At 36.2% G+C, this 12,537-nt stretch overlaps 1 protein-coding gene across 1 annotated transcript in view; it reads left to right on the forward strand.

Annotated features, from left to right (window-relative positions):
• MBD5 (methyl-CpG binding domain protein 5) overlaps positions 1-12,537 on the forward strand; it is a gene marked incomplete at its 5' end in the record, with an annotated part of 54,363 nt that overhangs the window by 1,800 nt on the left and 40,026 nt on the right. Inside the window, 4 exon segments of the mRNA XM_082688983.1 lie at positions 61-204; positions 1,281-1,446; positions 1,449-1,460; positions 7,090-9,225. Of these exon segments, the coding sequence (XP_082545109.1) occupies positions 61-204; positions 1,281-1,446; positions 1,449-1,460; positions 7,090-9,225 (2,458 nt within the window).

Consider the following 12,537-nt stretch of genomic DNA (forward strand, 5'->3'; position numbering starts at 1 on the left):
GTTATCATGTAAAGGACAGTAAGACTATAAATTATGCCTTTTTTCATATGATATGTGCAGTCAGAATTATTTCCTGATGTTTTTTTAAACTATTTTTACAGTCCCAGTGGGTCTTTGTTATCTTGCTTGGAGCAGGTTAAAACATACCTGCTTACTGACGGAACATGCAAGTGTGGCTTGGAATGTCCTCTTATTCTTCCCAAGGTAACCATTTCACAATAGATCTATTGGCAGTGCTGTATTTTTTTAGGTGTTTCATATATTTGTTTTTCTCATTTGGCATTTCATTTTTATATTACTTCTCCAATCATATATGCACTTTAAAGTCTTTATCTAATTAGATAACTTTGCATACGTTCTGGAATGCTTAAAATTGTAGGAAATATTTCAAGTCCTGGTCATGTTCAAAAGTGACAAACCTATATTCATATTAAGTATTTCATCAGAATCTCTTTAGCACCTTTTTATTTGAGCTATACACATGCTCATTGTTTAATAGTGCATTTTCCCCCTACTATAAATATTCAATCTATAATGTGATTTTTTTGCACTGGTGTTGATAAATCTGCCACAAATATATCTAAAATCACAAGGCTGAACCCTCTGAGCCAAAAGTAAAGCTGTTTTAGTCCTTTGCAAGGTAAAAAATACACTCATTTTAAATAATAAAATATTTTAGAATAGCATAGAAACAGGTCACTGTTCTCTGAATATCTATTATGTGCTAATCTTAGAACTAAAGTTTAATGGACAGCTTTTCCTTTATTTGTGTCATCACATTCACCCCCAGAAAAGCATTTGAAACAGACTGTAAGTACATACACAATAAGTAATAAGATTTTTTTTAAATAGAGTAATAGACATTTTAAATCCATGAAAAAGTAATATTAATACAGTAATAAAATAAAGCCAAAGAAAAAGTAAGCATGTAGAAATGTCAGTTCTTAGAGGTTTTTAAATGTACCATAATCTGTTTTTGGACTGTTATAACATTAGGAAGTATCTAAAATTGTAAACATTATCGGGTATTATAACTTTCCATACATTTATCTTGATTTGATTGTCTTATTTTCATTATTTACTTTGTCAGTAAAATACAAGAGTTCACCAGAAGTATTTATTATACTATACATAAAGTTGTTTTCTTAAATTTAAAAAACTTGAGATGGTTTTATTCAAATTTATGGTTTAATCTATGCAAAACTTTTCTTATAACAAGAGAATTTTTTCTAATTTAATGTTTTCACACACATTTCTAAACAGAGAATTTTTTTTTCCAGGTGTTTAATTTTGATCCTGGAGCTGCTGTGAAACAGAGAACTGCAGAAGATGTTAAAGCAGATGAAGATGTCACAAAGCTATGCATACATAAAAGAAAAATCATTGCAGTGGCCACACTTCACAAAAGCATGGAAGCCCCACATCCTTCTCTGGTGCTCACCAGTCCCGGGGAGGAACAAGTATGTAATGTGGTGAAAGGTTTAGAAATTTTTCTCCCCATCTTTTCTCCTGAGGAATCACTGGAAATCACTTAGCCAAACATTTTCTGAGTCCCCTTTTTAAAACACACAGAATGCTTTTAAAGTTGTACGTTTTATCATTTTTGACAAATAGCAAATTAGTCTGAAAAATTCCTATGAAGTTATCTCCCCAGGTTTCCTACTTAAATAATTGAGTCAACTGAGCAGAATAAAGACCAATTAACACATACAAATGCTATGCAAGTACACAGAGCTGAGGTAACAAATGAAAAAGTATCATTGATTTTTAGAAAACAAATGTAACATTTCTCCTAGAGTTGGTTTGGATGTGTGGTATCTGGTCCTCAAACAGAACCAGCAATATTGTCCACAGCTAACAGCGTTATTCTTTTTTTTAAAAGATTTTATTTATTTATTTGAGAGAGAGAGTATGTGTGCACACGCGTGGGGGGGGGGGGGAAGGGGACAGAGGGAGAAGCAGACTCCCTGTTGAGCAACAAGTAGGGCTCATTCCCAGAGTCCTGGGGTCATGACCTGAGCTAAAGACAGATGCTTAACTGACTGAGCCATGCAGGTGCCCCCAGTGTTATTCTTTCAGTCACTTAGTAGCTATTTCTTGAACACCTACTAAGAGAAATCACCTGATCAAGAACTTTTCATACCTCCACCACACACACACACACACACATACATGCTTTTATTTTTTAAAAATTTCAAAACTGCAGAAAAATTACATAACAGTTCCCTGAGCACCCAAGTACCCTTCATTTAGATTTGACAACTAACATTTTGTGGCAAAAGTTGCAAATATTATGACAGTTCATCCCCAAATACGTCAGCACACATCAATGTTCACCTATGGAAACCACAATCTAATTATCATATTCAAAATTTAGCACTTATTATCTAATATGCAGTGTTCAGGGTTGCCTGGGTGACTCAGTTGTTAAGCATCTGCCTTTAGTTCAGGTCATAATCCCAGGGTCCTCAGATCTAGCCCTGCATCGGGCTCTCTGCTCAGTGGGAAGTCTGCTTCTCCCTCTCCGACTCCCCCTGCCTGTGTTCTCTCTCTCACTGTCTCTGTCTCTGTCAAATAAATAAAGTCTTTAAAAATAATAATAATAATAATAATAATAATAATAATATACAGTGGATATGATTAGAAAATAGTTGTCCTAATAATATCCAGTTATTCCAGTGGTCCTAATAAATTCTAATTGTCCTAATAATTTCTTCAATTCTTAAACCCAGGATGCAATCAAAGATCATACAACTGCACTAAATTGTTATACTTCTTTCATCTACACCAATTCCCCAGTCTTTTAAAATCTATTTTTGAAGAATCTAATTCAACTTTACAGATATTCCTGTTTGTATTTGCCTGATTATTTCTTCATATTTATTCATACTCAGGTTAAACACAGTTTAGTGGAATATTGCATGGGTGATGCTATATCATTAGGAGATACAGAATATCAATTTATCCCATGTTGATGACATTAAGCTTGAGTGCTTGGTTAAAGTTATGTATATCCAATTTCTCTATTGTTAAGGTAACTTTTCCCTTTGTAACTAATCTGTAATTTGTGGTAAATTTTCCCTTTTAACTAATCTGAAATCTGTAAAAAAAAAAAAAGTATAATTTTTTACATTTAAGATGTAAAAAATACTTTGAGACTCAGAAACTTTTTGTGTGAATTAGGATGTGAGCTCCCTCCAAAATATTACAGTCAACTTAACAGTTGTGTAATAATTCAAGACAAAATATGGCTGAGCACCAAAGCATTTGTTTATGAAGAATAAGCGATTCTGTTCTCAGAGTTCTGAAAAATAGGAACAATGAGTATAATTTGTAATGATTAGAAGAGGTTTTATGGTAGACCTCAGATTTGAACCAGCCCTGGAAAATAGTAAGATTTGGAAATCTGAGGGGAATAAGAAAATTCTTATTCAGTATGAGTATAGCATAATTAAGAGATGATGTGGAAACTAATCTGAATTGAGTGAAAGATTAAATTTGCATAGGTAAGTTGAGACCAAATTACTACCAGCTTTAGATACAAAGAGGAGCAGTTGTGACATCATACAGGTAATTAAAGAGTCACACTTAGAACTCATGTGAAGAGAGCATGAAAAGACAAATTTGGCAGTTATTAACAGAGAACTCCTCTTCAATAACCTTCCAACCTTTGAACTTTAACAGGAATGATCAGAAAAATTTCTCCACTAAGGTATGTAAAAAAAATTTTTTTTAGGGAATTTTTCTTTTTCTTTCAATGAACTACATTTTTAAAAATTCAAAGATATTACAACAATTTAAAGACATATTTAATAAATTATCTGAAATTTATCATTATCTTGCCACCTTGATAAAACTATGTTTTCGTTTTATATATTACCTTGCATATTATCTGCTGCCATTCTCATACCACATTATATCAATTTTACCTCTTTCTACAAAGTCTCCCTTGTCAGTTTTTTAATGACCCTAGCAGAATCCTGATCTAGGTCTTTTGTCATACCCTATACATACAAGTTTCATTATTGAAATTAAAGGTAAATCTTTAACCAGTATAGGTATAAGAGGTATATCTCCATCCCCTTTTAAAATGTTATGCTTTATTGGATTAATCGCTATCCTTTTACTAGCCTCAGACATAGCATTTATTTTAATTTCCTAATATTAAACTGTATTATAGGGTTGGGATTTAAATAAAAGTTAAGGAGACTCAAGTAGTACTTTTCACTCCTCTTCATTTTACATATATGAGGATATATTTAGTTTCTGTCTCTTATTTTGAAAGGTCTGGTTGAGTATACATGAAAGCACTTGATGAGTGCCCAGCATTTCCATTTGCCAACTCTTGTAATACTTCGGTTGCTAAGTATAACACAACATCAGCATGACTTTTGTTTGTTTATTTAGTATTCCTATCATCTTAAAGATGGTAACTATTTTTCCCCAGGTATGGGAGAAATCCTTTCTAAACCACAGCTGTTTTCTAAATTCTGTTGAATATAAGAATGCCAGTGTCTGTATTTTTAAACATTGAACTGTATGTAATTATAGAAATAACAAAAAAAGACATAACTCAGTGATTTTGTTACTAATAAGGATACAGTTCATCACATAATAATGCTAATGATGTTAATAATAGACAACTGTGCTCTCACTAGATGCTAGGTGCAATGCGCCAAATATTTTCCATATATTACTTCTTTTTTTTTTTTTTTTTTTTAAAGATTTTATTTATTAATTTGACAGAGAGAAATCACAAGTAGACGGAAAGGTAGCCAGAGAGAGAGAGAGAGGGAAGCAGGCTCCCCGCCGAGCAGAGAGCCTGATGTGGGACTCGATCCCAGGACCCTGAGATCATGACCTGAGCTGAAGGCAGCGGCTTAACCCACTGAGCCACCCAGGCGCCCCTCCATATATTACTTCTTTAACATAAACTTTAAAGTTCTGTCTTTAACAAGAAAATAAGTTCAGTTGGGTGTATCTTCTGCAATTCTCTTGTATCATTGGTTCTCAACTTTTCATATATTATGTGCAGAAACCACTCTATCAAATAATCTTTACCATGCCAGAAACAGAAAGCCCAGTTTTCCAAGAAGAATATATATTCACTTCATTCTCTTATTTCTTTAATGCAACCTACCTAGACTTCTGTATACCTCAGGTTGAGAACCTCTGTCTTAGAAATTGTAATGAGGGGCACCTGGGTGGCTCAGTGGGTTAAGCCTATACCTTCAACTCAGGTCATGATCTTAGGATCCTGGGATCAAGCCCCACATCTGGCTCTCTGCTCAGCAGGGAGCCTGCTTCCCTCTCTCTCTCTCTCTCTCTCTGCCTACCTGTGTCAAATAAATAAATAAAATCTTTTAAAAAATTATAATGATATAATTTTACCTGTATACTGTCTAGCAGGTAGGAGAACTATATTTATCTTAAGTGTGTGATTATCCATTTAAGTAAATATACGTCCAATTCCAAGTGAACCCAAGTATACTTGCTAATATATTGCTAGCCTCAGAATTGGGGTGGCCAATATATAGTATAAATAGTACCACTTTCATCACCTGTGCCTGTAATGGACTCACTGACATTTTCTCACAGAGCCCAGCCAGGGTGCAACATCCTTTTGACATAGCTCACTAAGCAGCCACCACCAGTTAATGGAAATTGGCATATGAAGCTGATTTTATTTGCCATCTGTTTTAGAAGGCACAACTTTGTAAATTGTTAAACATCCTCAGGGGCTTAAAAAACTTAAACTTACAATTCTGACATGATAGAATGAAAATTCTGTATGATGAGCAGGCTTGCTTTTGTTGCCTATATTCTGTCTGATCTCCAAAAGAATGGAAGGGATTCCAAAAAGCCAGGGAGGGAGCAATGCTAGCTATTAAAAGAGAATACTCAGTTGGAACCCAATAGTGAAGATCTTAGCATTCTGAGTAAATCCTGCATAGGAATTCTGTCCTAATAAAAGAATCACAATCTTTTACCTAAGTTGGTTGTTACCTAAGGCTGTTTTTACAATAATGGCTTATCAAGGGCAAAGGAATTGCAATATTCTATAATTTGTTACAGTTTTATTACAATATTGCTACAGACTTGAAGAAGCTAAACTTGATTGCAGTATCACTGCACTTAGCTGTTGTTTGTTATCATTCCCATTTTAAAAGATTCAAAATCCCATTCACTTAATTCACTAAAGTTAAGGCTCTTTTGCTCTCACAGTGAGAATGTTGAGATAAGGAAGAGTTTTTGTTGCTGTCCTGAGCAAGTTTTAGTAAGGTAACAGAAAAATGGATAGGGTAACAAATTTTCTGGTGAAAATAGCAATGCAATACACAACTAATGAATCACTAAATACTACACCAAAAACCAGTGGACTGTATGTTGGCTAATCGAATTTAAATTTTTTTTAATAAGCAATGTATTCAAATTACAAGAAAATATGCCATACAGATTATAATTTTCTTGTTCCTTTTTTTATGTATCTATTTGACACAGAGAGAGAGATAGTGAGAGAGGGAACATTAGCATGACAAAGGAGAGAGGGAGAAGCTGACTCCCCACTGAGCAGGGAGCCTGATGCAGGACTTGATCCCAGGACCCTGGAATCATGATCTGAGCCAAAGGCAGCCACTTAATGATTGAGCCACTGAGGCACCCCAGTTTATCATTTTCTGTTGTAACGATGTTCTTAAAAAATTCAAATCCAACAAGATAGTAACATCACCATTTCCAAAGAGGCTGTCAGTCTTGATTTTTCACATTATAAATATTATTAGAATGGCTAATGTGAGTATATGCTGATTCAAATCCCCATCCTTTCTCAACTGATAAGAAGTAAACAAACATAATGACCAGTTATTGAGAACTTTTGGTCAACTGAGAGAGAATAATGTGTGTTTTTTCCATCGAAGTTTACTGTAGAGCACAGAACTTTTTTTTAAGAGCATAGAGTCACAGCTTCTGTTTGCAAATTTCTATTCCAGATGCCTTCCCTTCCTCAGTTCCTCCTTTCCTTCCCTTCCCCCATGCCAACACAAAAGAATTGAGACCACTAACAGAATTTTTGTTTGTCTTTCACATCAGATGCAACTCCAGTAGTACCTTCACGGGCAGCAACTCCAAGATCCGTAAGAAATAAGTCGCATGAAGGAATTACAAATTCTGTAATGCCTGAATGTAAGAATCCTTTCAAGTTAATGATTGGATCATCAAATGCCATGGGAAGGCTATATGTACAAGAATTGCCTGGAAGCCAGCAACAAGAACTCCACCCTGTCTACCCCCGGCAGAGATTGGGCAGCAGTGAACACGGACAGAAATCTCCATTCCGTGGCAGCCATGGAGGCCTACCCAGCCCAGCATCATCAGGTTCCCAGATATATGGAGATGGCTCAATCTCTCCAAGGACTGACCCACTAGGAAGCCCAGATGTTTTCACAAGAAGTAATCCTGGTTTTCATGGAGCTCCCAATTCTAGTCCTATTCACTTGAGTAGGACTCCTCTTTCTCCACCGTCGGTAATGCTACATGGTTCTCCTGTACAGTCATCCTGTGCAATGGCTGGAAGGACTAATATACCTCTTTCCCCAACCTTGACTACAAAGAGTCCAGTAATGAAAAAACCAATGTGTAATTTTTCAACTAATATGGAAATACCACGAGCAATGTTCCACCACAAACCACCCCAAGGCCCACCTCCCCCTCCTCCACCTTCTTGTGCTCTTCAGAAAAAGCCATTAACATCCGAGAAAGATCCACTTGGCATTCTTGACCCTATTCCTAGTAAACCAGTGAATCAGAACCCTGTTATCATTAATCCAACTAGTTTCCATTCAAATGTCCACTCTCAGGTACCTGTGATGAATGTAAGCATGCCTCCTGCTGTTGTTCCTTTGCCAAGTAATCTCCCTTTGCCAACCGTAAAACCTGGTCATATGAATCATGGGAGTCACATACAAAGAGTTCAGCATTCAGCTTCAACCTCCCTGTCCCCTTCTCCAGTGACATCCCCAGTGCACATGATGGGGACTGGAATTGGAAGGATTGAGGCATCGCCCCAAAGATCACGCTCATCTTCCACATCATCAGATCACGGAAATTTCATGATGCCACCTCTAGGACCCCAGGCCACTTGTAGTGGTATTAAGGTTCCACCCAGGTCACCAAGGTCAACGATAGGGTCCCCAAGGCCATCAATGCCATCAAGCCCTTCTACCAAGTCCGATGGACATCATCAGTACAAGGATATCCCTAACCCATTAATTGCTGGAATGAGTAATGTACTAAATACCCCAAGCAGTGCAGCTTTTCCTACTGCATCTGCAGGAAGTGGTTCTGTAAAGAGTCAGCCTGGTTTGCTGGGAATGCCTTTAAATCAGATCTTGAACCAGCACAATGCTGCCTCCTTTCCAGCAAGTAGTTTACTCTCAGCAGCAGCCAAAGCACAGCTAGCAAATCAAAACAAACTTGCTGGTAACAACTGTAGCAGCAGTAGCAATTCTGGAGCTGTTGCTGGCAGTGGCAACACTGAAGGACATAGCACTTTAAACACCATGTTCCCTCCTACTGCCAACATGCTTCTCCCGACGGGAGAAGGGCAAAGTGGTCGAGCAGCACTAAGAGATAAGCTGATGTCTCAGCAAAAAGACTCATTGCGGAAAAGAAAACAGCCACCTACCACAGTGTTGAGTTTGCTCAGACAGTCTCAAATGGATAGTTCTGCAGTTCCTAAACCTGGACCCGACTTGCTAAGAAAGCAGGGTCAGGGTTCCTTTCCCATCAGTTCAATGTCTCAGTTACTACAGTCTATGAGTTGTCAAAGCTCTCACTTGAGTAGCAATAGTACCCCGGGTTGTGGGGGCTCAAATACTGCTTTGCCTTGCTCTGCTAACCAGCTGCATTTTACAGATCCCAATATGAACTCCAGTGCTCTTCAGAATTCACTGACACAGACCATACCTTTGAGAGGGGAAGCCGTGCACTGCCACAATGCAAACACTAACTTTGTTCACAGTAACAGTCCAGTCCCAAACCACCATCTCGCAGGTTTAATAAATCAGATTCAGGCTAGCGGGAACTGTGGGATGCTCAGTCAGTCGGGCATGGCTTTAGGAAATTCATTACATCCCAATCCACCTCAGTCAAGAATTTCAACGTCCTCCACTCCAGTGATACCAAACAGCATTGTTAGCAGCTATAATCAAACAAGTTCTGAAGCAGGTATGGTTTTATTAGAAAAAAGTACCCCAAGGTACTAAACTTTTCTACTTTTTTTAAAATTTGTACCAAAATATTTATTATGATAAGAAATGATCCTTTCCCTGTTGTGAAATTGTCATCATTTCTTTAGTATTTATAATTTTATTTACAGAATGCTAGGGATTTGTCTATTAGAAAAAAAGAACAAGCAAGGGGATTCCATATGTTTCCGTTATTTGTTGTTGATCTGTGTCATTTTGAATTTTGTTTGACTTTCAGTTGGTTTTATAACCATTGGACTCTAAACTACAAAAGAAGCCATAGAAGGCAGGGTTTCCTGGTTCATGAGACATGTACTTACTTGGTCTATGCCAACATAAAAGTCATTTCCCCTAGCTTTTGTTTGTATTCAGGTAAATGAAGCTCATCTTGGAAAACCCAAAAAGGCAAAAATAAATGGATTTTTTTTTTGTTCTTGCTGCTGACCAGAAATAGGCGAATGGATAGGAAAAGGTAACTAGAAGTTGTATGAAGTAGAAAGCTGCCTTCTAATGTGTTCTCTTATCCTAGTTTGCTATCCTTTATTATTATTTGTTTGAGAAAATTCAAAAGCGAATATTGGCTCCTCCCTTTAAAAAAAGGTAATAATTTAAGTTTTCTAATAAAAAAAGGCTTGAAAACCTGATTTCCAGAATTTTTGATCTTGAAATTGTTTTATAGTTTTCTTGTAGAAGTTAATCATTATCTTTACCGTTGACATTAAGGTTTTGAACCCAAATTTATTCTATCTCTTCATCCGCTTTAATGAAGGAGACAAATTTATTTAAAAGTAGACACATTAGAATGAACTGTGTTTTGTGCAATAGAGTTATCAGAAATTGTTATAAAAACCAGTAAAGAAGCACTAAAGAGGTGAATTCATCGAGACATCAGAAAATCTGACCATGAAAAGCATAGAAAGAATACCCAAAACCCAACACTAATGATTTGAGAGGTCTATAGGAAATGACAGGGAGGAAACAAAAGATAATGATAGAGACAGTATTACTCAGATATGAAAACAGTGGGCTTTGCAGACCAGATGGCTCCTGGAGATGAGGAAATTGCTGAGGCTTTTACTAATAAGCTATTTTGTAGATATGTATAGACTGTAATATACCATCATGCTGGAAAAGCATCAGAACCCACAAGCCTGTGTTGCTGTTAGTAAAATCCAGTGTTTTCCTTCCTGGTGTCACTCCTTACACCTGCCATCCTCCACAACTTGTGTTATGTTTTATGTCTGGATGTCAGTGTTTCCTGAAGAACTGCTCATTGATCCTCTTGTGTGAAGAACAATATATGGTGGAGAAGATAATCGAAATGATTAGTGCCTTCTTGATATTCTTAATCTAAAGAATCTCATGAAACTATTTTCTATGTGTTTAACAGGATCCTTGTTCCAAAGGGGCTTCCAACTTTTCAATGACTCATGTTCTTTTTTAAATAATTCCACACAAGTGAAAATTTAATCTTACACTTTTAGAAGATTAAAGCCACATAAAATCCATAACTATTTTAAGATACACCGTATTTATTAAGCATGCCTTCAGTCGTTTAGATGAGACGTTGTTAGTCTCCTTGTATTATATATCTTTACATAATTGATACCCCTTACCTCAACTTACTTTGTTTCAGGTCTGAGTTCATATTGCAAAGTGTATATATTTTATTAATGATGTATTTCAATTTATCCATAATGGAAAAGACCAACACTTATTTATATTTTTGTTTCTTCTGAATGTTAAGTTTATAGACTTATTTTATGTAGTCTTGGACATGTGTTTTCTTGTTCCATGAACCTCTGTAAACCGTCAGATCTGGATTGCCAGCACTGGGAGTGTCAAACACACAGGTTGAAATTTATCAATATTAGAAAAGTGTTAGCATAGAAATAGATAAATGGGACAAAAATAAATGTCTAGTAATGATATGGATGTGACCAATCATGTGTAAGCTAACAGAAAGCATTTACTTGATAAAAATCTAGGTCAGTAAGTATTTTTAAAATATTAAACCTAATAAAATTAAATACTAATTAATGTACGTAGATCTGATGTGCATGGGTTGTGAAAATGGGTAGATTTACTAATTAATGTAACTCTTTTGATGAGTTGAATATTTAAGAGGTCTCTAATGCCATGTTTCTTTTTGATACACAGTAAACTGTGTCAGCTAAATGTACTGTCATTATAATTGCTTTGCCTAAATATTTATTTACTCTGACACTTATTCATCCATCAAATAAGTACCAAGGCTAGGCATGCAGAGTGAGCTAGCTGGTGACAGTCACAGCGATCTCTGTAAGTTCAGCTAGGTATTCCTAGCATACCAGTAAGACATCAGAAGAAAAATGCATTTTATTCTTAAAATGTTGCTTATAGATATCAAGTACCTAGTATGTGCCAGCTTATTTACCTATGTTATTTCTGATTTGTGTAGTTTCCCAAACTATAAGGTATTATTGCCCCCATTTTAGAAATGCGCAACTGAGGATCAGAGAATGTAAATAACCATCCAAGACTATGCGTAACTAAGTTAAGATTTGAACTCAGGTTCATCTGATTCTAAAATCCACTTTCTTCCAAGCTGTGTAAGTTCTTCATCTAAAACATTCAATAGTCAAAAATGCTGTTTTCACTGGCAAAATCTTTAAAAATACCCAACAAGTCAGGAATTAAAGCACATCAGTGTATATTAAGAGCCATGTTTGTAAATTTTTATGCACTTTTAGACAAAAGTTATTTTTGCCTTCTCTCTGGACTCTGGTATCAGAGTGTATAATGAGATTGGGATATTTGTATCAACACAGATGAAATATCCAAACTTATCAAGAGAACCGCCCCTCATTTGTGAATCACATTTGGTGACCTTTTTATTAATGGATTTTATCACTTCTTTTAATCAGATCAGAATGTGTTTCCTAGTGAGTGATATGTCAGTAGATCTTTGAAGGAGGCAACTATGCAGGTACTAGTTCTGCCCTTCCAAGCACACAGTGAGGGGGAAAGAGCCCCACAAGAACATGGGCCTGCTCTTCTCTGTGGTGACGGAGCCTGGACAGAACTCAAGTGACCGGCTCAATTCAGTGCCTTTTCCCACTCCTAAACAGCTCAAAATTATTACAGTAAGTCTTCAATTAAGAGAAGAAATCACCTGCTCTGAGAACACTTGATTTGATTGGTAATTTATTTTCAGAAACTTCTTCTAAAGAGTTTTTCTATTATAAACAACCCAAACACTGATTTTTTTTAAGGACTATATGTGAATTCCAGGGGACATACTTAAAAATGT

Source organism: Mustela nivalis (genome assembly GCF_964662115.1).
Source record: "Mustela nivalis genome assembly, chromosome: 11".
Classification (NCBI taxonomy): Eukaryota; Metazoa; Chordata; class Mammalia; order Carnivora; family Mustelidae; genus Mustela; species Mustela nivalis.